At 47.0% G+C, this 26,844-nt stretch overlaps 1 protein-coding gene across 1 annotated transcript in view; it reads left to right on the top strand.

The window, feature by feature from the left end:
- The window catches only part of PDIA5 (protein disulfide isomerase family A member 5), a 289,332-nt gene that overhangs the window by 253,938 nt on the left and 8,550 nt on the right, over window positions 1-26,844 (top strand). The window contains exon 16 of the mRNA XM_054971351.1: window positions 23,479-23,613. Coding sequence (XP_054827326.1) covers window positions 23,479-23,613 — 135 coding nt within the window. The remainder of the gene's footprint in view (window positions 1-23,478; window positions 23,614-26,844) is intronic.

Consider the following 26,844-nt stretch of genomic DNA (forward strand, 5'->3'; position numbering starts at 1 on the left):
ACTGGGTGCCTTGGGCCAATCACACCCACTCAGCCTAACCCACCTCACAGGGTTGTTGTAAGGATAGAATGGAGGAGAGGGCAATTATATAATCTGCTTACTTCATTTATACCCTACCTTTCTACTCAATGGGGACACAGAGTAGAAAGGTAGGGTATAAATGAAGTAAGTAAATAAATACTTATGGCCTTTATATGTCAGAAGAAACTTTTTGAATTACATCCAGAAACAAGTTGGAAGCCTGTATAGTTCCTGTAAGACAGAACTAATACGTTCATTGAAGCATGGCAAAGGGTTGGATCCACCAAAAGAGTTCACAGAAGGTGTTGGTGCAGCAGGTCTTTCCCAGCTTTAGAGAGCAGCCTGCCATTTGTTCCAAAACTCCTTTCTGAGGATCAGGAGAATCTTTCAAGGAAAATGAGCCACAGGGCTGGGTGCTGCTGTGAAGGTTGGGAATCAAATAAAATTTCTGTTTGCAGTTTGCATCTACAGAAGAGGGGGGGAGGAAGGATTGATTTTACATGGTTCCCCTTTGACGCTGCATTCCCTCTCCCCATCCTGTGTCTCATTTTGCTTGTGAAAAGGTTAGAAAAGATCTAGTCTGCCCATCCCTTCATATGGACTCTTCTGGTAGATTGAGTCCTATCTCACTCACCTTGTCACTGCATGTTGGAAAAGAGTAAAGTTTCTAAGAGGTTTTCAAAGAAAACTCTGAAGAGCCTTTACAGTAGCCAAAACACCACATGGATAACCACAACAAGATTAAGACAGCGGATCCCAAAAAAACCCTAAGCATCTTGCATCTTAGAGAAAAGTGTCTTCCATAGCTGCCTTTTTCTGTGTCTTTTCCAGCTCTGTGATGGCCTTCCTGAGGTGAGGTGGGGCAAAACTGTATATACTAATGTTCCAAATATGGAATATTTGCTTCTTTTCACCTCTTACCCTACAGATCAGAAAAAATAAGCTGGACTGTATGATGGACACTGTCATACAATTTAAATAGTCATAGATTAGTGACCGTGTGGCGTGTACAAAACCATCTGTGAACACTTTAGCTTGTACTTACTCTGAATTATCAGATGATAATGTTCAACAACAGGTGAAGTTAGACCCAAACTAGACATTCCAGTACCAATGTGACTCCCACCAAAAGCAGCAGCTCCATCTAGCTTCCTACTCTACCACCTAGGATTACAGAGCATGTTATATCACCATCACGTTGAGAGTTTCTCCACACTTTCCAACTCCTTGTTATTTTCAGGGGACAAGAAACATCCAACCCAATGATGTGATATCACAGTTTTGTATTTGATGTGGGCTACTACATTTGACAGCAGCCAATGGGTATTGGAAATTTGGTTCTGACCAGAAGCTCAAACATAATTTCTTGAAATATGGAATGTGTGATATCAATGGATTTCTATCCATTGCTTATAAAAATCACTCTTGAAAAGAAATTCAGGATTTGCTATTTTCCTGAAATATATTTCACTTGAAACGTTAATCAAACAGTGCTAGAAAAGTTTCTCTAATTATTCTTCAACTTAATTCTCATAAACTTGCTATCTGCAGTTTTTGTGGTAAGGCATTGAAGAGCTGACAGATTAATATTCATATAATGTTCTTTCTGAATCTAGCACTGTCGTGGTGATTTTATTAGTCCCAAGAAGCCATCCTTTATTTTAAACAGGGAGTTTAAGAATTTCTAAAAACAAATACTATGTTTTTAGCATGAGAACCTGTGTGGAGTGTAACAATTAAAATGTTAGAATCTGGAAGAGCCTGAGTTCAAATGCTCTCTTTCTCATTAAGTTTACTGAGTGGACTTGGGTATCTGCCTCTTTCACTTTCTCTCTCTCAGCCAAACCTACTTCACAGGGTTGTTGTCATGGTGAAATGGGAAAGGGAGAGACATATATACGGTCTGGAATTCTTTGCAGAAATGGAAGGCTAAAAATATGAAACAGATAGCTATTGATTACTATTGAAATTATATTGAAGATTAGAGATGGGCGCGAACGGGGGAAAAAAGCTGTGCGATTCATGGTTTGTCGCATTTCACGAACCATGAACTTTCATGAACCTGTACCGGTTCGTGAACCAGTTCATTTGGTTCGTGAAAATGGCACATCTAGGTCAGCAAATTTTCACTTCTGGGTCAGCAGAAGGTCACTTCCAGGTCAGCTGAAGGTCTGCAGGAAGTCCATCCCCTGTTGCCTAGGAAACTGATTGATCAGTGCCAGGCTGTCTGCAGTAATGAACCAAAAAATGAACCAAATGAACGAGCTTAAATTTCACGGCGGTTCGTCAGAAATAGGCTCTGACGAACCTCTGGTTCATGAACCACAAGCTGGCCCGGTTCATCACGAACTTTGGTTCGTATTCTGGTTCATGCCCATCTCTATTGAAGATACTATTTATTTATTTATTTATTTATTTATTTATTCAATTTATATACCGCCCATCCCAGGGGCTCTGGGCGGTGAACAGTTAAAATTGATAAAAACAAAACCTAAAATCAATATACAAATAATAAAACAAATTAACAAGGTGCAGTGGTGGGGAGAACCTTCCCCACCCCAAAGGTGGGAGGCCGACATGGCCCGCCCCCTTCAATCACCAAACGCCTGGCGGAACAGCTCTGTCTTACAGGCCCGGCGGAACGATAATATGTCCCGCTGGGCCCGGGTTTCCATTGACAGAGCGTTCCACCAGGCTGGGGCCAGGACTGAAAAAGCCCTGGCCCTGGTTGAAGCAAGGCGGGCTTCCTTAGGGCCGGGGACCACAAGTAAATATTTATTCGCTGATCGGAGCGATCTCCGGGGAACGTACAGGGAGAGGCGGTCCCGAAGATATGCCGGTCCCAACCCACTCAGGGCTTTAAAGGTAAGAACCAACACTTTGAACCTGATTCGGAATTCAACTGGAAGCCAGTGCAGCTGGCGCAGGACAGGTGTGATGTGTGACTGGTAAGGTATACCAGTCAGGACCCGTGCCGCCGCATTCTGGACCAGTTGTAGTTTCCGGATCAGGCCCAGGGGTAGCCCAGCGTAGAGTGAGTTACAGTAATCTAGCCTGGAGGTGACCGTTGCATTACTAGCCCTAATCCAGAGGCTCTGGCATGTATACATGCAGCAACATGCAAACAGGGGCTTCCATATTCAATATCAGGACCCATGCAAAGTGTCTACTTCTAAATTGAAATAAATAGTGCCACCTTTTTAGATTATATGGATTATGTATCTAGATCCATTGCAATTTAGATTCAGGCCTCAATTTGAGACAGAAAACAGCCTGCTTGAAGGTCACTGGGAAAGTGGATAAACTGTTGGGAGTCAGAGTCACCATTGTGTGTTCTACTCTTACCTGGCTGGTCACTTCCAGAATTAGAGATGGGCACGAACAGAAAAAAAACCCGAACATGATGTTTGTTGTTCGTTGCCATCCACAAACAGGGACTCATGAACATGGCCCCATTCACGGACATGTTTGTGGTTGGCTGTTCGTGGGGGCCAGCAGGCTCTCCTCCAGCCATCATCAAAGTCAAGATCCCTACTGCACCACTCCCAGAAACCTGACCTGAGCAGGCACCAGGAAAGGTACCAATAATAAATAATAGCTTGGCCCAGAGCCTGGCAGCAGCCCTGGAACTTGAAAGGGTAGATCCCTATCCCACCACACACAAAGAAAATTCAAGCTCCAATGCACTCTCTCTATCAAAATGCCAACAGCAGCTGTGTCTCTCCACTGTCTGCAAAGTCAGAGCTGGGAGCCCCCCTCCCCCCCCCCCGGTCTTTGCTCCCTTGTTGTAACAAATTTGGAGCTCCACACTTGAAAGTAGGACCTGCCTATCAAGCTAAATTGGGCTTAGATTGGGGTTTCCAGGGCAACAGTAGGAGTTCAGACAGAGTTCAGACAATCCCTGCCTGAGTTGCCATGGGAATTGATTGCAGGTGCCAGACTGTCTGGCTTGACGAACAGCAACGAACGAGGCTTGCAACGACCACCTGTTCGTTTAGAATGGGGCCTCAGAAACAGCTTGTTCGCGAACAGCAAATTGGCCTGTTCGTGGCTTTTTTTTGTTCATATTGCAGTTCGTGCCCATCTCTATCCAGAATGTAGAGGTGATGGACTGTTGTTTGACTCTACAGCATTTATGCTGTGGAGTCCCATGAAGTTCATGGCACAGTCTGCCCCATTTTGCACCTTGCATACTCCAAAACAAATGAATTGGATGTGAAATGAAAATGGTTTCAAGTATGAGCAGGTGAATGACCTTATGATCACTGCTAATGATTGGACTTTGAAAAACTGTCATGTGGATGACAGTTCTTCCTCTTCTTGATATTCTTCCACTTTTAATATATGGTTCTTAAGATGAACCTTTAAAAATCCATATAATATTTTTAAAATATTATTTTGCTTAATTTGTTTACCACTCACTAGATTGTAGATGCTTCATTAAGGTCACAGAAACTTTGAGGGAAATTCCTTTCTTCATTACCATATGAACTGCAAGCAGTGGGAAACCTATTGGAGCAAAAGTAGTGCTGTCATTTGTCTGCCTTTCAGGCACAGAAATGTGCATTCATATGTAGCCTGTTTTCTCTTTCCAATAGTCTTCTGGAATATAGTTGATTTTAACATATATTTTGCATGTACCCCATGGCAGGTGTAGAAGTAGGAAGCAATAGACGCATAAGCCTCTGCCATACCTATACCATCTGTTCGTGCCATTCACGTAATTTTAATCCACTGATTTTTGTTGCACCTTGTTTTCGTTAATGAGCGCCTGCTGATTAGCAGGAGACTGGCACTGCACTTGGAATCAGATTAGCAACATCAACATACAGATGAACTCAAGTAAAAATATAAGGGTTAGTTGTTATGGATATAATAGCCCTTGTATTAATTTCAGTGGGAATAATATGGGGCTTAGTGCATTTGATAGTGCCCTATTAAAGATCATGTCTTCAATATGTAACATTTCCAGATAGTCTAAATCTTGGAATTGTATATTGTACTCTTCAGTTTCATTTATTTAATTTTAATGAAAGATTGGCTAAATATATCCACTCAAGACACTGAGATGGATTTGTTAGTTTGACTTTCATGAGCAGTAGAGTTTAAACAGTAACTGAGCCATTTTCAGATTAAAAATGTGCTCCTGCCACAGTAAGAGCAGCAAGAGGTATAGTGTTGCCAAGTAGGCCCCCTCCCCTGCTTTGAAGCCTGCCATGAACTGTGTTAAAGTTTCCTGCATTACTGTTTCACTGCTGCATAAAGATTGCTTTGCACGTGTGTGCTCTGATACACGTGTCAGTTTCCTGCCTGCGTGTCAATTACCCTGCTGCTGTAATAGACTGTGTAGTTTACTGACTCCATGTTTGGATAACTGCACAAAGGACTCTCTTCCTGGGCAGCCCTGCCCTGACCTATATCTGGATTTCCCAGTGTGTGTTTGGGCTGTGTTACAAGTGTGCCCCGTGCCTGCATTGCCATCTGCCACGGACCGTGCCTGTTCCCTGCCTTGGACTGTGTTTTGAGTGCTGTTTCCCCTGCCTTCATGGAAGCCTGCCTCATATGGGCCCAAGCCGCTGCTAGCAGCCGGGCGCCTGCCGGGGAAACCTCCAGCGAGCCTGGCTAGGCGCTCCCTGGTCAGTTCCCGCCTGGAGCCTCCTGCGAGCCGGTCCCCGAGCTTGCCCTCGCTACCGGGCAGCCTGCTATCCAGCCCCAGCCATGCCCAGCCGGCATCCATGTTCTCAGGCAGCCAGAAGACCCTGAGAGGAAGACTGCTTTGGGAAGCCATTTCGGCGAAGCGGGCACACCACGTCCGCAGCGAGAGCCCCTCGCCCCGCTCTGCATATCTTAGGAGCCGCCCCGGAGAAGGAACTAAGTGCCGACCATCCCAAGCACTTAGAGAATGCATCTCAAAGAAACCTCCGCATTCCAGAAGCTGATGACATCAGGACAAGCCCTGTCCGCTGGAACATCCTTTCAGCCCACTTGGATTTCCCCCTCCCTCTTTTGTCCCCTCTTCCTGAGGTGTCACTTATCACAATCTGATTACCAAAGTGGCCCATCCAAGCCATTCAGTAGCCCATTAGAACCTTTGTTTTAATCTGTGAGAACCACCAAGTACAGCACCAGCCCCAGGGTACGTTTTGGGGTATTTAAGCTGGTCTCCCAGACCACTCGGTGCTCAGGCCATTCCCTATCCAGACCTCCTTGCTGCCCGTCTGTGGTTCCAGTGCTGGCATTGGGCCACCCCCCTCGCTGTTGGGTCTCTGCTTCGCTTCAGGATAAGTGAGTATTCCCCCCTATCATCGTTGGGAACCAGCTAATGCGAACGTCTCTGTATTTCATACTCTGTATTTCCTAGATCTTGTGTGTTTCTTGTATGATTGTGCAAGCTAGGCTTACGCCACACTGAATACACGTGTTTGGAACTTATTTGTAGTCTGCCTCTTTTTCACTAGAGTGTCTGGGATCGGGACCTCCGTATACATAGGTTATGATCCGCGCTTAATATTAAGTTACAGACTGCTAAGCTAATTTCCCCCTTATAATAAAGAGCAGTTCTGGTAACAGTTTACTGGTGGAGAATGCGGGCATAACCCAGTTCGTGTGAATACACGTGAGTCGACACGCGTGTCTTCAGCGAACTGACTTAGAGGAAAATTTTCCAGACCTCTGTGTAAGGAGCGCAATTTAGCTTAGGGAATTAAAAGTGTGAGTGTGTGTGGCTCTAGTGAGCATTTCTATCTTGTGGGTTGGCTTTTCCCCATTTCCTCCTTCAGCCAGCTTTGGACTACTTGCCTTTTGTGGTGCACCGCGAGGCCCTCCAGCCGTTATAACCGGTGTACTGTGGGTGAGGACCTCTGAACTGGTGAAGTTCCTGGCCACTTTCCGGGCCGCCTAAACGCGTCTATGTGGGTGGGATCCCAGAAGTAGGCTCTATAGATATATATATACATCCTGAAGCAGCACATATAAAACTCTCTTCCGCCCTCCCCCGTCTCTCCTAAGCCCGTCCAAACCCCCGTTCCTGCCAGCACTTAGGCTTCAATCCCCGCTCCGGAGGAAACGTGAAGGGATCGTTAGTCCGTTCGTTTAGTTTAGCTTTGGGAATCTAAAGCCAGGTTCCTGAAGCCCCGCGGCAGCCGGCCGCACCGTGCTTAAGAGTTTTAAGGAAGACTCTTGGGCGCCTTTCCGCTTGCGAGTTTTAAGTAAGACTCGTGGGCACACCCTGCTTGGGAGTTGTTAGGACTCTTGAGCGCTTTTTCCGCTTGGGAGTACAGTAAGCTTTACTCCCGAGCACTTTGCTTGGGGACTTGCAGAGGCAGTCCTTGAGCGCTTTTAGTCTTTTGGTCTAGGCTTGGAGACAGTTTAACCGTTTGTCTCTGAGCACGAGGCCTGGGGACACTTTGAGTTTAGTTCTTGGGCAGAGAGCTTGAGAGCATTTTGGCTTCTGAGCAGAGGCTTGGGAGCATTTGCAGCTTCTGAGCAGAGGCTTGGGAGCATTTCTGGTTGCCTGAGCATAGGCTTGGGAGACCCCTTAATTGCAGTTTCTAAGCAGAGGCTTGGGAACACTTTTTGGTTTTCTGTGTCAGGTCCAGTATATGTTTAAACTGTACTGACTCCATTTTCTAATGCTTCTAGTGTTTAAGTGCTTTCTTCGCTGGTGCACCAGTTCCCAGGCAGCATTCCCACTGGAGGAGACTGTTTTGTCTAACACCGTTCCACCAAGCATTGGCCTTGAAGGAGAGCAGCTTCCCAGGACTGAAAGATGTTGTTTTGAGAACTATGGGGGGAGGCTGATTCAGATGGGAGTTGTTACTCTGTACCTCATGCTTTGCTCTTCATTGGTAACAATGACTGTGTACCATCCTGAGTCTTCTATTCAGGACAGTGGACTATAATGGACCTTTTCTGCAGTAAAGTTTCCTTATTCAATCAATGGACTCTTGTTTGCTTTTGAAAGGGAACCTGTAGGAAGAGCCTTATCTAGCCACAGGCTGACATTCTGAGCACATAGGCTTGGGAGACCCCTGAGCTTTGGTTTTCCGAGTATAGGCTTGGGAGACCCCTGAGCTTTGGCTTCTGAGCAGAGGCTTGGAAGCACTGAGCGTTTTTGTTCTTGGGCTTAGAGAGCTTGAGAGCACCCGCTGAGCCAGGAATAGGAATTTTCCTTCTCCCCCGGTGGAGAAGAACCGAGTGTAGGACCCTTAAAAATACCCTTGTAAACCTAAAAGTAGGACCCTTGAAATCACCCCTGGTAAAACCCTGTGTAGAACCCAGTTTAAAAATCCTTGAGAACCGGAGGGAAGGATAAGCCTCCCAAAGGAACATAGAGAGGAAAAGTTGTTAAAAACCCCTGAGTAGTTTTAAATAAAAAGGAAAAATGTACCGGGCAAACCCCACCGTGCCCCGCCTGGAGAAGTGGCTAGTTAAGAAGGGAGATTGCCCTTGGGAAGCCGGTTCCTTCAAGGGACCCGACCCACTCCAGATAGTTAGAAGCGCCTTCCAGGACTTCTGTGACAAGGAGAAACCTAGGTCTAGCAAGAAAGATAGATATGGAGCTTGGGCACTTTTCACTGCCCTACAGGACAGCGTGTCCCTAATTAGTAAGTTGCACACAGCGCAGGAGGAGCTAGAGGAAAGGTCAGAGCGAGAGCAGGACGCCTTGCGTCTAGAAATCCAGACTCTCAGGACCAAGCTAACCGAACAGGAAAAAGAGTACGAGAGAAGAGCAGTTGAGTGGCGCGCCGAACGCGTCAATTTCATATTAGAGAAGCAAGGACTAACCACTGCCCTCCAGGACGCTCAGCACAAGGCTGAAGCGGCCACCGCTCGTGCCGATATGGCTGAGCACGCATTAACTGAGGGACAAGAGGAGATCACTAAGCTCACCCATGCCGCCCGGTTCATGGCGGAACACAACCAGTCTAAAACCGCAGCCGCGGACCATTCAGCTTGCAAGAGGGAGCTAGAGGCCCTGAAGCGACACTTGGGGATGCAGCAGGCCGTAATTTCCGCCGTGCACCCCTCAGCCCTCTTGGCCCTCCCCGAAGGTAGTACCGACAGCTGGGCATCTCAGTCGCCCCAGCCCGAGGAAGCCCCACAGCCCCTCCATCCAATAGCCACTAAAGAAATTGTCTCCATGGACGAAGATGGCAAAAAGACGGACCGGGTAGTTAAGGAAACCCGCAATTGGAGGCCCGACGAGCTCCAAGCCATAGCAGATCGCATGGGGCCCCTAAACCGAGACACGGCTATCCAGTGGTTCACCCATGTGACCACCTCCCAGCCCTCCGCTAGTGGTTCCGATGTAGCCCAGCTGGCCCGCCACTGCGCCAGTCCCGAAATAGTCACAGCCCTTAATGCCTACGTGTCCAACCGAAGGCTAGCCACCCGCAGTCAGTATGGGTCCATCAAAGAGTTGTGCGCATTCCTATGGCCCACTAAGAGTTTAAAGGCCCTGTATATTGCGGAATCCCAGAAGCCCGGAGAGGACCCAGAGGCATATTTAGCGCGAAAGCAGCTTCTCGCTGAGCTAGCAGACGAAGTGGACCTAGATGCAAGCGATGTGCCCGACTTCGACGAGCTAGAGTTCAGAAGGGCAGTCATAGATGGTCTTAACAGTACCACTCGCCTAGCCTTGGCAGGAGTAGAACCTGGGAGCATCTCATGGGGAGACCTGGAAGCTCGCATCAGGAGCATTGCTGGCCTATTGCGAGAGACCGGAGCCATCCGCCATGTGAAGTCTCCGGCCTCCCATAGGAAAGAGAGTGAGCCCATCAACACAGTCACGTATGCCAACCATGGTCCCCACTCCCAATATCGGCCCCAAGGGCATAGCTCGTACTCAGAGCCTAGAGGTGGCATCTTGCGTGGGAGAAGCGGTAGCTTCACTCGGGGCCGCAGCCAAAGGGACTCTCGTCCAGGAGTAACCTTTGCGCCCACCCCCAGTCGCTACCCTTCCTCCCCACAGGGACCCTCTGAGCCCTGGAGACCTGCGCTGCCCTCGGCACCCCCGCCCCCTCGGGCACCTCACCCCTACTGACTCCTGGAGACCGCAGCCAAAGGACCACGAGGAGCCCTCTGACCTAGGAGAGCCGCCACCAGCTGGGAACCCCTTTTTCCAATAGGGATGCCCGGGGGTCACACATTATTCTCCCCACTTAACTGCCTGTGGGAGAAAACCAAAGGTTGAGGCTAGCCTTCGACCTCCGGGAACTAAAAATAGCTGGGAACTTAAAAGAGAGGAGGAAAGATCCCAAAGGGTGATTCGCACCCAGAACCCAGCACCAACTTTGCCAGACACCTCTGAAAGAAACCTGGCAGAGCTGCAAAATAAAATCCATGGACTCATAAGTGTAAACAGGGAGCAGAACTTAAAAATAAATGATCTTAATAAAGAGAATAAGGAATTAAAAGAAAAATTAAATGCTTGCACAATAGAGAAAGAGCAGCTCCACAATAAATTCCTTAGCATGCAGACTTTGCTGGAGAACCAGAATAATGAAACTGCCACTTTAAAAACCCTGATGCAAAATCTCCTGGAATCCCAGAGACTCACTAAGGCCAGATTAAAGACTTTAGAGGAACAATCAGTGATTGAATCAGCACCCCGCCCCGCCAAAGGCAGTGAAACAGGTAGTCAGTCACCTTTGCCTCCAATTTCTGCCTCAGCCCCCATGCCCAAGAAGCCAGAATTCACTTTAGCCTCTGAGCATGTGCAGAGTTTAAAAGTCATTCCCCAAGAAATTGTCTTGGCTCCCATAGACTGCCTCCAGCCAAGCTATACACAGCCCACTGTGACTGTGCCCTCTTGCAATGATCCTGAAGAACAGGTAAACAGAAGTAAAAATGCAGTTCCTTTAAAAGAATTAAATTGCTTTGAAAAACCAGTGCTTGCAACTACACACCAAATAGCTTTCTCTCAGCCTTCCCTGACTAACACCCCTGAAGAAAACCTCATGTTGGGCCTGTGTGGTTTAGTAGTGCTTGAGCTAATTCAGAGACATTTGTGTATCTGTTTCCACGTTTTAAAATGCTCAAGCCCAAAACTTAATGAAAAGGTAGAGCCTCCAGCAGTAAGTGCAGTCAGGAATGTAATAAGGCAAGTGAGCAAACTCCAGAAAGACTCCCAGTTGCTAGCAGCATCTAAAACAGACTGTTCCCTCTCAGCGTTACACCCCCACCCCTCATTGAAATGGAAAAACTGGCCAGACCAGGATTCTGACCTCCTCCCAATTCTTCCTTTTGTCCTCTCCCAGGCTGAAGTAAGCCCAAATAAATGTAATCACTGGTTCCCTGTCAGAATTTGGAAGGGATTGGAACCAGGAGTGGAAAAACCACCTTAAGGAGACTTGAGTTCAAGTCCCTGCAGCCCCCGTCCCTTTTCGTTGTGCAATCTTAGCTTTATGTGTGTGTGAACCTGAAGCCCAATTCCCTTTTGAATTTAGATGTAAAAGGCCAACGTAGCTTCCTATAATCATGTAAAAAGCCAACTTGGCTTCATATAATCATTTAGTGTTTTTGTTATTTCTTGTCAGTTCTATTCTTTAACTTCATTAGGCGGGCCCCACAGTTGGGACCCTAGGGGGAAACACGGCAATCAAAGCCAAATAGGACCACCACCGAAAGTGATTCTTAATTGGATTGTAAGCCGCATGTTCGGGAAAAAATTACACAGGCAAAAGAGATTTGCTGTGTGTGAAAGCGTTTGGAGAGGCTTTAGCCCAAAAGTGAATGCAGTCTTCCAACGTTGAAACCACCAAAAAAGGTGATTTCTTTGTTTGAAAACATTTCACCCGCCGTGCTGGTGAAGATCCCGCATCTACGTAGATTCGGGGTCTCACCTGCCAGACCCACGCTTTCGCATGATGGTCGGCTTTGGCTTTGAGGGCCGTGCCTCCCCTGAAGGAAACCCCCGTCCAGCCCGTCAACCCCCTCTTTTACTAATGCTCATACTCGTCATGGTGAGTTGCTATACGGCGCCACCATCTAGTACGCTTTAGTGCAAAGGTAAAAGACCCGCCAGTATTTTTTTAAATATGTTACCTCTGGAATGTGTTATTGGGGTGCGTTCGCTACGTACAAGGGGCAGCGTGCCTCATTTACATAGCCAGAATCCCCCACGCCAAGATGACCCCCGAACAACCCAGACCCAGTGGCGCCGGCAGATCTCGGCCGCCTCCGCCGCTTTTCGATAAACGCTGCCGAGCACCTTCGGCTCCACTTCGGCCCTTTCCGCCAGCAGCCGCCCACCCCACGTAATCTTTTCCCTTGCCCGTACCGTATAAGGGAAAAGAAGGGGGGGAGACATATTGAAGTTATAGTGAAGCCCTGCCAGGCCTTCCAAGTGAAGGCAACCCGAAAGTACCCCACACCCGTATGCTTCTTGCTCCTTATATTTTTCTTGCTCAGTGTATTTTTCCTTTTTGCCCGGTGTATCTTTTTTTTTAACCAGAAAATGGGGCCTCCCGAGGGAGTCCCTCCAAAAATTGCTAGTCCTGCAAACATATGACGAAAGCCCATTTTTAGGAAGTAAAGCGAAGGCCCCCGTCTACAGCAACCTTTATAGTTGCTGGATACCGCTCTCTAGTTTTCTTTTCCTTTTAAAACGGCAAGGCCAGGCCGAGCCGGACCGATAGCTCTCAGCCCGCAAAATAAAAATAGCCCGCCGCCGAGCAAGGGGCACCTGAAGGCCACATAGCCTAGGCACCCAGGGACCCCTGGGGCGAGTTTGCATAATCCCGCCTAACGTACAGCCGACCCTTGCCCGATGTAAAGACGTTACCCTCTGAAATATACATGCTATAAGAAGAGGCCTCCGCACAGGAGTTCCCCAGAGCAACAAGCTGGAAGGCTCGCTTAGTGCCCCTGGGACTTCTCGTTCGAACCCCGCTTAATAGACAGTGCTGGCAGAAAAACGCCCTCCCTTTTTCCCCACTTTACTTCATTTATTTTTGCTGCAACAAACTCAGGGAACCTGTACTTATACCCGCAGGTCTCCCCAGGATATTTTTCACCACAGAAAGGAAAAGAAGGCCAGGAGATGAGGCACCTGGCCACTCTGTGTTTGCTCGTGCTGGCAGGCACCCTAATAGAGGGACGCCCGTCCAAATTAATGCCCTACCCCCATTGGAGATGTATTAATACACTGGCAGGAAATGAAATGATGGTCTGCAAAATTGTACAGCAGAGTAATATGACCACCCCCACGGATCGCACTAACTTCCGCAGTTGTGAAGAGCAGTGGATCCGACCCCCAGAGCTTGTTATTTTATGTGTGGGAGTAAAAACCATGTCCCAAGAATTAGTGTGCTATTCGCCTACTGATACAGTTTCACCTCTTGCTCCGATTCCATGTATGTTCCTTCCCCGTATCAGGCCAGCCCCCACCGCAGTCCCGGTGGTAGACAAATATACCACCCCTGCCAATGTCGAAACCTCGCCATTTGTCACTGAGGCTTTCGGACCATACTGTGAAGTTATTCTAGTGTCGGCCGCAGTATGGAAGGCAGGAGACCCCTTTAGAATGACCATCCTACTAGGCACTACTGCCACTGAATCTGCATCAGTCACCATCACGCCCCCTTCAGGCATGGTTCTCTCCTTCGCTATAGAACGCTGGGAGAACCTGACCTGGATTGTAAAAGAGGAAGACCTAGCCATACATGGCCCACCCGATTGGATACTGGTTCAGCAGATGCCCGAATGCCAAACCAAGCCCCTAGTAGAGAAATTTCACCGGCTTGGGCTGCTCTTTGTAAATTTGACTCACGAACCAGGCAATTACTCCCTGCTGATCCGGACCCAGGAGACCCACACCATCCAAATTGACCCTTTGATTGCTAGCAATGAACAATTAAGCCAAGGCGGCACGCATATAGTGGGCTCCCATGTTTTGAAAACTGACATTCGAGAGAGAGTTCTAGTCCGCCCGCAAATGTCTTTAAAAGAGATCCGCATAGACTTAGCTGAGCTAAACGTAACCCAGAGGCTGCCGCAGTGCGCTCCCTATCTGGAGGCCGGTAGCAAGGGTTGGAATGCATGGCTACAACTGTGGATCGATCCCTCTCCCTCTCTCTCGCGTGCCAGACGAAGCATTGCCGACTGGACTGCTCCTGCAGCCGGAGGCTTAGCAATCATGGATTTGGTCAATATTGAGACTCTCGCTAATAAGTTTGCCCATGTCACGACTAGCATCTCCGACTTAGGTAAACCGGTGGTGCAGTCCCTAAATTCCATTTCGAATGGGCAACACGAGATCAGCTCCATTTTAGTTAACTGGGAGAGTCAAATTGAAAGAGATTTTTCTCTGCTGCTCAAGGGAACACAGTCTTTGGAACGCAACATGTCAATAGCCATGGCATGTATGCAAGCCCAACAATTAAATCAGGCTGTGGCCATGGGGCTAATTTGGCAAGCCACGGACGGGCACTTGCCCCTGGAAATTAAAAGATTGATTATGCCCAAATTGTCACCCATAGAACTGGAGCTTGAATCCTGGTGGTCTCTTGTAAATTCCTCATTCTCACCGACCACCCAGGAGCTTAAATTATTTTTATTAACGGCCAGTGCGCACGAGTCATTCCATGTGTATCCCGTCGTGCCTCTGGGACTCCAAGTCAGCGACACCGAAGTCCTCTACGCCCGCCACCCCGACCATTGGGCCCGCTTCACCTCGACCGGATGGCAGCTTGTCAGCCTCCAAGGGTGCCAGCATCGAGACCAGACCGGCTTCATTTGCCAAGACCAAGCCTTCGCACCGCATCACCCCTGTGTAGCCCCGCAAGTCGACGCCCTCAACGAGTGCTCCTTTGAGGTCGTCCGGGAGAACAGCTCCGCTGTGGTCTATATTGGGAAAGGATGTGCCTGCGTGCGAACGGCCTGCGACTTTGTGATCCTGAACTCGTTCCAGCTTAAGCCCGTGATCCCGGGAGTCAATCGCTGCTTCTGCAACCTGTCTTCGGTGGCAGCCTGCGACTTCACCTACACGGTACCGGTCTGGAGAAGAGATCCTGGTGGCACCCTCCATCTATCGATATGTGAAGCCCATTTCCCTCGGCATCGGTCTGGAGCTAATCCACGAGCTCCTGGCCCACCCACAGCTCCACCGCACCCTCCAGAGCATCCAGAGGGACGGGGATACTACTGCTTTGGTTGTGTCCCACAACGGAAAGGAGATCCTGGACCTGGTCCAACGAATCAAGACCACGGGTGAGCACTCGTGGTGGGAAACCCTCTTTGGCTGGAGCCCCACTGCCACTGGAATTTACAATTTGGCTTTGCACCCGATCGTTGTTATTTTGGCCTTTCAAGTCTTGTTATGTGCCTCCCTACTTTATTTGGGCTGTTGGAGCCGCCGACAGCTCCAGCAACTCCAGCTGTCTTGCCGCTTGGATCACTACAACCCCGACCTCCTCCTGCCTTAATGGTTGTTCTTGGCGCCCCGTTTTTAGCCCTTGTTTATTTTGTTGCTTGTGCTGTTATGAACTATGCTTGTGCCTTTATGTGTACGGATCCTGAGCCAGCCCCATGGACGCTTTGCTGCTGGACACCGCTCCGAGGCCCTCTTGTGGACTAGGGGGGGACCTGTTTCTCTGCCCCCCAGCCCACGGCCCTCCTACGAACGACCGCCAGCGGCACTACCTCCATGAGGACTAGAACTGTGTGCCTGAAGCCCTTCTCGCCGCCTGCCGACCCTGCTCTGCGGATTGACGCAGATAACAAGGGGGGGTGGAAGTGTGTTTTGGGACACATGGACTAAGTTTGCTTGTTCCTGTATATATGCAACCCAGTCCAGCAGCTGTACTGCGGACTGAGCCGTCTGTGACCTTTGCTGCTCTATTGTATTATGAATTTCTTGCCATTGCTTTTTATGAATTTCACTCCCATGAATTTAGCCCCGAACTAATCCCTCACTCTATCCATTGCAAGTGCGCCCATGATCCTCCCATGAACTGGGACCCTTTTATCACCCCCCATTAACTTTATCCCTATGAATTTGATTTTAACCGTATGGATTGCCTTTTCAACTTGACTCCCTCCGCCGAGGTAATCCTAGCCTATTTATCATTTTATGAATTTGGTTTTAACCGGGACCACTCCTGAACGGTCTCTTTTAAAGGTTGTTTTATTCCCGATTTTAGATTGTATGAATTTGGTTTTAATCTGGCTGCATGAGTTAGCCTTTTAATTGCGAAGTCTATTTTTCTGCCCCTATGAGCCCTTCCGCCGCTTACCCTCATGAATTGTTTCTCCGCACTTGCTTTTATCATTGCTGCTTTTATCTATGAAATTGGTTTTAACTTCCGGAATTATTGTTTTAATCCTATATATGTATTTATGGTTTTAAACACCTATGAATTGTTCCACCCTTGATGAATTGGTCTATGCCTTGCTTGCACATTTCACTTTTATCCTGTATGAATTATCTCCTATCTATGAATTGCTTGTACTTTTATGAATTACCTTCGCCTTTTAATCCTGTAATCATGAATTGGCTCATGAATTGCCTTTGCTTTTAACCTTATATCCATGAATTTGCCGCTGCATATACTCATTGCTATGAATTGCTCATTACTGCTTATGTAACTATGAATTGCTATTGCTCATGAATTATTCTGACGATTGCACTTGGCACACCCCCTGGTGTGAACCCAGAGACCTGCAGCCCATTGGCTGATCTAAATTGCACTTATTCGGTTAGGTGGTTCTCCAAACTAAATTTTTGAGTGACGCCTCCTCCCCCTTCCCTTCCCACTCCTTCTTCGCTCGAAGCTCGACCACCGGACATTGCCGACCACCTCGCCTTTGAAGTCAAGTTCGGAGACCCGCGCGCCTGACGTCACGGGGTCTCCGAGGGGGGGAATTGTTGCCAAGTAGGCCCCCTCCCCTGCTTTGAAGCCTGCCATGAACTGTGTTAAAGTTTCCTGCATTACTGTTTCACTGCTGCATAAAGATTGCTTTGCACGTGTGTGCTCTGATACACGTGTCAGTTTCCTGCCTGCGTGTCAATTACCCTGCTGCTGTAATAGACTGTGTAGTTTACTGACTCCATGTTTGGATAACTGCACAAAGGACTCTCTTCCTGGGCAGCCCTGCCCTGACCTATATCTGGATTTCCCAGTGTGTGTTTGGACTGTGTTACAAGTGTGCCCCGTGCCTGCATTGCCATCTGCCACGGACCGTGCCTGTTCCCTGCCTTGGACTGTGTTTTAAAGTGTTGTTCCCCCTTCCTCCATGGAAGCCTGCCTCATATGGGCCCAAGCCGCTGCTAGCAGCCGGGCGCCTGCCGGGGAAACCTCCAGCGAGCCTGGCTAGGCGCTCCCTGGACAGTTCCCGCCTGGAGCCTCCCGCGAGCCGGTCCCCGAGCTTGCCCTCGCTACCGGGCAGCCTGCTATCCAGCCCCAGCCATGCCCAGCCGGCATCCATGTTCTCAGGCAGCCAGAAGACCCTGAGAGGAAGACTGCTTTGGGAAGCCATTTCGGCGAAGCGGGCACACCACGTCCGCAGCGAGAGCCCCTCGCCCCGCTCTGCATATCTTAGGAGCCGCCCCGGAGAAGGAACTAAGTGCCGACCATCCCAAGCACTTAGAGAATGCATCTCAAAGAAACCTCCGCATTCCAGAAGCTGATGACATCAGGACAAGCCCTGTCCGCTGGAACATCCTTTCAGCCCACTTGGATTTCCCCCTCCCTCTTTTGTCCCCTCTTCCTGAGGTGTCACTTATCACAATCTGATTACCAAAGTGGCCCATCCAAGCCATTCAGTAGCCCATTAGAACCTTTGTTTTAATCTGTGAGAACCACCAAGTACAGCACCAGCCCCAGGGTACGTTTTGGGGTATTTAAGCTGGTCTCCCAGACCACTCGGTGCTCAGGCCATTCCCTATCCAGACCTCCTTGCTGCCCGTCTGTGGTTCCAGTGCTGGCATTGGGCCACCCCCCTCGCTGTTGGGTCTCTGCTTCGCTTCAGGATAAGTGAGTATTCCCCCCTATCATCGTTGGGAACCAGCTAATGCGAACGTCTCTGTATTTCATACTCTGTATTTCCTAGATCTTGTGTGTTTCTTGTATGATTGTGCAAGCTAGGCTTACGCCACACTGAATACACGTGTTTGGAACTTATTTGTAGTCTGCCTCTTTTTCACTAGAGTGTCTGGGATCGGGACCTCCGTATACATAGGTTATGATCCGCGCTTAATATTAAGTTACAGACTGCTAAGCTAATTTCCCCCTTATAATAAAGAGCAGTTCTGGTAACAATAGGAACACTGTCCACACATCCTGTTCACGTACCACTTGATGTACTCCTGCCCCCAATCTCCTCTGCTCTCTGTTCTGCCTGTGCAATATGTGGGGTCCCCCTCCCCAGCCTGCACCCCTTCCTTAAGGCTTTCTAAAGGGCATTTTTCCTTTTTTTTCCCCCAGCCAAGCAGGTGCTCCACCAGCAGCCCTGCCCCACAGTTTCCCCTTTACTTTGGAGGTTTAGATTTTCTGCAGAGTAAAGGGGGGGGAGCAGGAGCCAGACAAGGGGGCTTGGAGGTGTTTCACCATCTTTTGGGCATGGAGCAAGTGTCACTGGAGCAGTTGGTGGGGTCGTGAAGTTCCTGCATTGTGCAGGGGGTTGAACTAGATGACACTAGAGTTCCCTTCCAACCCTGTGATTCTAAGTTGTGCCCAGATTGGGTATGAAGGCATCTAGACAATTCCTTTACTGTGGGAGGCTTCCTAATGTTAATGTGTAGGGAATGAGGAAGCCGTCTTAGAGAGCAAAAGCTGTAGGCAGTGTAGGTAAGACTTACTGCAAAAGTTTTAATCATATAATAATCTCAAACGATCCCCCCTTATTTTAAAACCTCTAACACATTTCAAATCTGTTCTTTTTTAGACATACCTTGAGATCATAATAAAAGCTTATTAAATTTCTACAAAACCTTGTACCTTGTTTATAATGGCCTTTGTGAAAAGCTGTTCATGCATAAAGTTGGCAAGTAGAATATTGTAAAAAAAATGAGATTTGAATGTGATTATTATAGGTCCTTAAAACATGAATTAAAATATTTTGTGCTTGTAAAGAAATAGGACAGAATGAATCAAATATACTTAAATCTATATGCTAAATTCATAGATTATACTGAATGCTTGATTCATGTCTACATTGCTTAAGCCATTCTCTCTCCTTTGAACCATCTTACCTGTTAACACCAGTTGAGAGATCAGCATTCTTGATTGTACCATCCTATATGCCAAGGCTGAAGAGCACACAAAGAATATCCTTTCCTCAGAGGTTTGTCAAAGTCCAAACCAGATTTTTTTCCAGAAGATGTAAAACTTACCTCTTGGAGCTAGGATTCAGCAGCCAGATTTTAAGCACATGTCTTACAATTTTAATTCACATAGGTGTTTTGTTTTTATTGTGCATGTATTTCTATGACCCAAGCCCCCCATCCCCTTGGGAAGGAGAGAAACTGAACTAAATAAACAGTAGCCTCCAAATATGTGTCCAAGTAAGAGAGGGCAGAATGCACAGAATTAACATAGCAAAGTGAAACGAACAACTGTTTTGAGGAAGCAATTGGCATTTTTATTAGAAGATTTTAAGGATTCACTCATTTTTGCAATAAATTGTTATATTTTTTCTTCGGTGTTCTAGATTTGCTGTTGCTTGCACGTCTCATATGAGAAATTAAAGTGTTGCTAGTGGTAGCTAAAGGCTATGTTCAAGTTATCAGTTCATGGTAGCCTCTGGCTACATGGTAAGCCCAACATCACTGCCTCTTCTCCATACTGAAGGAGGATAGGGAAACTGGATTTGCCATGTAGCTGGAGGCTCAAAGGCTGCCTCTCCACCTAGAAAGTTGCAAAGCAGCTCCTGTGTAGTTAAGTGCTTTTCCAGATCCACACTAAGGTACTGTCTGGGCTTAGACTAAAGTAACTCTTCTAAGGATTGCACTGTGTGTGAAATAACAAAGGAAACAAAGGAGTATTGGTTAAATCTGTTCTATGAACCACCTTGAGCCTCCATGGGCAGTGGGAAGAGTAGGGTATGAATAAATTTTCTTTCAGTGACTCTAACTGCACTTGAAGATCTGAGGCATTTGAAACTCACAATTAGGGACAGGATGACGTAGAACTGCTTTTCTGAAATGGAATCTAACTTTATAATAGTTTCAAATATAGTAATCCTGAGCATATAAAAAAGAGCCCTGACCTTCCCCCAAGCACGGCCGGATCAGCAGGGGGGGCAGTCTGCCCCTGGCGCCGCCAAAGAGGGGCGCCGGGCGCAGCTGCCACCAACCGGGAGTGTGCTGGAGCTGGTGGCGGCAGCACAGGCGGCTGAGCGGAGGGCTGGGAGGCTGCCCGCGCCATTTGCCTGCCCTACCGATGGGGCGGCTGGCTTGCCACGTGCGCAGGACAGGGAGTGTGCGGCAAGCCGGCCGCTCCATCAGCGGGGCAGGCGAACAGCACAGGCGGCCTTCCAGTCCTCTGATCAGCCGCCTGTGCTGCTGCCGCCAGCTCTGCGGCGCACCGTGTGCTGGGGCAGCCAGCTTGCCGCGCAGGCGGGGCGCGCCTCTGGGCCCCTGCGTGATGATGTCACGGAAGTGACATCATTACACAGTGCCAGGATTGCATGCGGGGGTAAATGCCGCTCTTGGGTTGCCTTGGGTGCTGGCAACCCTAGATCCAGCCCTGCCCCCAAGGGTCAAACAGTAGTCTGTGAAATCCTTCTTTACAAAATTTCTCTCTGGGATTGCATTCTGCATTACCACAAGTATTTATCTGAGTGAAACTGATTGTGCTAGTTCCTCCAGCATTGCATTTCAAACAATGTACATATAAACTGACCCCTTTTATGGAGCCAGTGTGGTATACTGGTTGGAGAGTTAGACTAGGATCTGGGAGCCCCAGGTTCAAATCCACACTTGGCCATGAAAGCTTGCTGAGTGACCTTGGTCCAGACTAAGCTACATCCGAAAGGTGTTGTGAGGGTAAAGGAAGGAGAGGAGAATAATGTAAGATGCTTTTGGTTCCCCTTGGGGAGAAAGGCAGGGTGTGAAAGAAGTAAATAAATAAACTTTGTCTGATCTATTTTGGCATATAAAAGGCAATTTTGAAGGAGTTCTTTTTATTTGCTTTTTTGTTATTACGACATCTAAAATGTCATTAAAGCCTGTCTCTAGGTATTGAAAAACAAGGTGCATTTTCCAGCATGCAGGGGATTAGTTTTGAAGGGTTTTGTTTTTATGTTGCCAGGAGTAGTGTTGTTTAGTTGATGAAGGAAGAGAAGCAAATATTTTTCTTTTGGGGACATCCTGAATTTAAGATTTAAAAAAATTATAAATATCAAAGGAATAAACTTTTTCCTTCTCCTTTCTTTCTGGAAGGTAACCAGCGTGGAACTCAAACTGTATTGTAACCACAGTAATCTTAGAGAATATACTCATCCCTTATTTTTTTTTAAAAAAAAAAACTTGGGCCCTTACTTTTGCTCAAAACAAGAAACCAGGCAGGGCCTTACTATAGCTGTGTATCTTCTACTCCATTCTAAAGCCACAGTGTTAATTGTATAAGCAGCTGCCTTCCCTGAGGAGGTTCGTTGAGAGAGGTTGCTATTTAAAAGTGATGGCAATTGCAGGTTGCTTTTGAGCCCTTGGGTGCTTGCTTAAACAAACTCAGCCTGAGTGATAGCCACTTACCTTCCTCATGTAAACAACTCCACTTAAACCTTGGGTGTACCATGAGCTAGCCTAAGTATTAAGTGAAAACCTCCAATGACATTTAGATGTTTGAACACTTTAGCAAGTGTTGCCTTATGGCCTGCTGTCTAGAGGTTACAGCTGTTTCGGGACTGCTACCTAACCTGTTGGAAACCCAGATTTCAAATGAAAATAGTTATATCTGGAATTCTAAATCACTGCTGTGCATCAATCTGATCTCTAAAGAGCTGAGCTGTTTTTGCTTCAGTTGAATTAGTGAAAGCAACAAAATAGCATTCCCAAATACAGGGGAGTTTGCATAACCTGGCCTGGAAGTTTCATTAAAAGGGTAAGCAATGCTTTCTTGCTGCCCAGTCATAGAAGGCTTTAAAGTGAAAGAGGAATGCATCCCTTAGAACTGTGTATGGGCGTCAGTGACAATTTAATAATTAGAGGGAGAACAAAGCTAATGAACAGAACTGGAGGGGAGGGAAAAGCCTATCCGGTTAATAACTGGCAAGAATGCTGCCATTGGGGTTGTGGGGGTTAGTATAGTTTTTACTGTGTGTCATCAGGAAGCTAGAGGTCATAATTGAATATTAAATGACATTTAATTATGGGAGTGCAGCTCAATGGGAGCCCAGAAGGCAAGAGAAGCATATTATGAGCATATTGTTTTAAAAGAAGCTATATAATGGAATCTTAAATTTTAAATGGCATTAAATTTCCATTCAATACATTCTAGCCAGCAGTCACAATAAAATTAAAGCAGCTAGCACCCATCTCTGTATTTAAGCAAACCTTAAACTGTGCAAATGACTTTTCTGTGCAAATGATTTTTCTTTATGAATGAGCCTGGCAATACAGAGAGGTAAATGTCTAATAGATTGAATAGTTTCAGAAAGTTGTGTTGCAATGAGAAGGGTGACTATGTGCTACGGATAATTCCTAGAACCTAGCAGGCTTTTCCAGAGTTGTGGTGCGGTGAACATAGTGAGGTTTGCCAAGGAATGTAATCATGCTTGGCATTTATATATGTTTCAAATACTCAACAGGTTTTTATATGATCTCAGTAACCTGTAAAACAGCCCTGGATGGTAGGACAGTATGTATCTGCCAGGTCAAAATTGAATATAATATTGGGAATCCATAAACTAATATGCCAAACCAGCATGTCAGGGTGCACCACTCCTACACAGTGTTTCTAACCTTCACTTTCAGAGGCAGACTACCTCCTGTTTTGCTAACATCTAGCAGTTAGCCACCCACCCCCATGGTTTGTTGATACTGCTGGGACATGCAATATGTGTACCGCTGCTGTCTTTTAGAAATTGCTGGTTTTATTGATGTTTTTAGTTGGTTTTAAACTAAATTGTTATGCTGTTTTGTTGTACTCCACTCTGAGCCTGCTTGCAGGGAGAGCCAACTACAAATATAATAAATAATAATAATAATAACTGGCTGGTTGAAGAATCTGCGACCTTCTCCCTGCACGCAAGGAAGGGCTTTCTGTTCATGTGCAACAGGATTTGGATCTCATCCATAGAGCTTGTTCCCAATAATTTAACTAATTTACTCAGCCTGTCCAAGGCTAGAATTTAAAATCCTAATGGCAGCTGATGCTTAGCTGCCCAAAATGTTTTTTGTGATTTGGGCTTGTATAATATCACAACCTTTCAGTTTTAAACCCTGAACTTCATTTGATATGTAATGAACCAGGCTCAGTGATGGCTGATCTGCTTTTCTTTCCTATGTTACAGATTGCCTATGCTGCAGTGGACTGTGCCAAAGAACAGAACCATGACCTGTGTAAACAGGAAGGTGTGGATGGTTACCCAACCTTTAACTACTACAACTTTGGGAGATTTATAGAAAAATATGATGGAGACAGAGCGGTAAGCACATGGTGGGGTTCTAAAATGGCTGTTGATATGAGGAGAGTCTCATCCTTTTAAGAATGCTCAGTAGCAACCAAATAAGATAAAAAGTAGCAGCAGGAATCTGGAAGACATCTGCTCCCATACCAAATGTGTTCATAGGTTTAACATACTGAGGCCCGACCCATGTGCCCTCCTCTTTGTAGCCACAGAAGATAGGACCTTTTATGTGGTTGCACTCAGACTTTGGAATGCTCTTTGTGGCTTCAGTAGGCCACCCAGATTATGAAGTTCTAGATGGCAAAACGCTTTAGGCAGCATTTTGGGTTCAGTCCAAACTAAATTTTCCATTAATGGAAATTTCCACTGATTTCTCCCTTCCCACTGCAAACCCTCTCCCTGCCCTTTCATGTTGTTCTTCAGGTCATCTGTCCCTGAGCTCCCAGGAGTGACATTTCATGGAAATGTACTGATGCAGTAGGAAGGGGAAGGCAGGAAAGTTCCATTCCACTGATAGAAAATTTAGTCTGGATCTAACCCATTATGCAGTTAGAGTTGATTGACTAACTTCTGTTCTTAATTCTCAGACATGAAGTTCACTTGGGAGAACTTGGGCCAGTCGCTTGCTTTCAGCTTAACCTATCTCACAGTGTTTGTTGTGAGGATAAAATGAGGATGAGAAAACCAAGTAGACAACCTGGAGCTTTTTGAAGGAAGGGCAAGTGTATGTGAAAGAACCAGTACTCAGTACCTTACATGATGTAATTGTTTTTTCATTGTTTTTAATTATTTGCTTTTGATCATATTGTTAGTGACTTTGGGGAGAAAACAGGATGTAACTGCTTTTAATAAAACAAATCCAGACCTGGAGGTGTGTACCCAGTGACCATGCCTCCAGTAGACAGTTCTGCTGATTGTCAATTCACACATAAGTGCTTTTTATCAAACAAAATCTGTAGATGATAGAGCCTTTTAAATATCTGAATAAATATAGCACTAATGAAAATGAGAACATTGAACATCTGCCAGTTCTATAGGTTGTCTTACTTCAGATAGCATGAAAGCTGTTCCAGTGAGCTCTGCATATTCATTCAGAATCTAGGCCTTCAGTTACTCTATGCATATTTGAAATTTGTTCCAGTCAGCCAAATGATGACAGATTGTTGGTTCATAGTTGGTCTTTCAGTGCAGTCCCACATGGGACTGCACTTGTGCAGGCCTGCCGAATTCAGATTTTTTTAGCTCAAAACCATCAGATTTTTTTAGCCTCCCAGCACACATGCGTGGCCATCTTCCTGCTGAAACGGCACCCTAGGAGGTGGGGCGCCTCCGTTCACCCTCAGTTCCTCTTTCGCCACCGTTGCAGGAGGTTCTAGCTCAGAAGACACTTTCTACAATGATTGTTCAAAAAAGAAATAAGATGTCTGAAAAGGCACTCTTTAAACGGTGCGTTTCTTGCAATAGGAAGATGACTCATTCCAATGGGCATTCCAACTGCCTCTTCTGCCTAGGTAAGACCCATAATACCCAGGCATGTAAGCAATGCTGTGTCTTCACACCAAGGCTAAAGTGGAAAGAATGGGCAGATTGCAGACTTCCTTCTGGTAAAGAGCCATGGTAGCCACAGATCCACCGGCTCAGTCAACTCTACCTGCCTCGTCTGGCACCCCCAAAGACTCCGACCCAAAGCAGGTCGGATCGGGAACTCCATGCACCCGACCCTCTCCATTGCACTCAGAGTTGAGACTGCCGTCAGGACCATCAATCTCATATCTGAAGGGTCGGAGCACCTCGGAACTGGTGATACTTACCACTCCACCGAATCCGATTCCATCGGGTTCTTTGACTCCTCAGAGCCGAACCCCCTCGACATCGATCACAGTTCCATCCACTCCAATGCAACACCAGCCACCTACTCCATCACCTCGGATCCGACCAGACCAGCCTTCAACTCCAAAAGAATGAAAGGCAACTTCGGAACGGAGACCTTCAACCGATTCTGATGCTAAAAAGAAGAGACATCATGTCTCTAAAAAAGATAAGGATGCACTTAGTGCTGTCTCCCTGTCCACCCAAAAGCGATCGAGACCAAGGAGTCAGTTCCAAGCCTCCCAGTAAGAGGAGAAAAGGATCTAACTGTCGATCCTCGGAACGGAGTGTATCCATTTCTTCCAGAGGCTAAGTGGAGGAGAAAGTTATAATACTAGATAAGCCTCCCACACTTACAGGACGTTCCAGATCTCCATCTTATAGATCATGGACATCACAATCCTCATGGGAGGAGGGTGAGCTACCTAGAAGACAGTCAACACTTCACGAATATTGTGAGGAGAGTCCCTACCTGAGAGAGCTTTGGCAACAAGGGGATACCCCCCCCCAACGCCTTGAACAGAGAAGAATCTACTACTCTGATGTTCGCTCCAGATATCGCTCCTTGTTACCCCCTAAAAGGGCACGCTCTGTCTCTGTCTCCAGAATGACGTCTTGCCTTTTCTGAACATGACTTGGAGAGAGAAACTTACCACAGACCCTGTGACACTCCTCCACTGGATCCTTCTCCTGATGATACTATTGAGGTTACAGAGGAAGCTTCGTCTACAGATGACTTCCGAGCCTACACTGAGCTACTCCAACACATGGCTAAGGCTCTAGAAATCAACATCACATCTTCAGAGCCCAGATCTAAAGATAAGATCTTACAGCATATTTACTCTGAATCCACATCCAGTGTTGCTTTTCCTGTAATTGAGGGTTCTGTTGACATGTTCAAGACCATGAATCCGAAACCAGCCTCCACTCTGGCTACAAACAAAAAGTTTGAAAGCATGTACAAGACACGGGATGAGCTATGCCCTTACCTTTCTCTGCACCCTCAACCATCTTCCCTTGTCACAGAAGAAATGCAGAGCAAGCCTAGACAAGGTTCGCACTCGGCCCCTTCTGATAAAGAGGGGAGAAGGTTGGACTCTACGGGCAGAAAAATTTACACTTCAGCAGCATTTAACATCAAAATCAATAATTATTTGGCCAAGATGGCAGCTTATCAATTGCTGCTGTGGAACAAAGTGGCCACATTCATTCCTAAGGTACCAGAGGATCAACCTGAAGGTTATCCAAAAGGAAGCTGTTTGCCTGGCTCGGCACCAAATTAATGCAGGCCGTAATGTTGCGGACACTTCTGCTGGAACACTCTTGTTGGATGTGGTCCTTCGCTGCTATGCGTGGCTCCAAGCTACAGTCTTACTGACT

Source organism: Eublepharis macularius, chromosome 2 (genome assembly GCF_028583425.1).
Source record: "Eublepharis macularius isolate TG4126 chromosome 2, MPM_Emac_v1.0, whole genome shotgun sequence".
Lineage (NCBI taxonomy): Eukaryota > Metazoa > Chordata > Lepidosauria > Squamata > Eublepharidae > Eublepharis > Eublepharis macularius.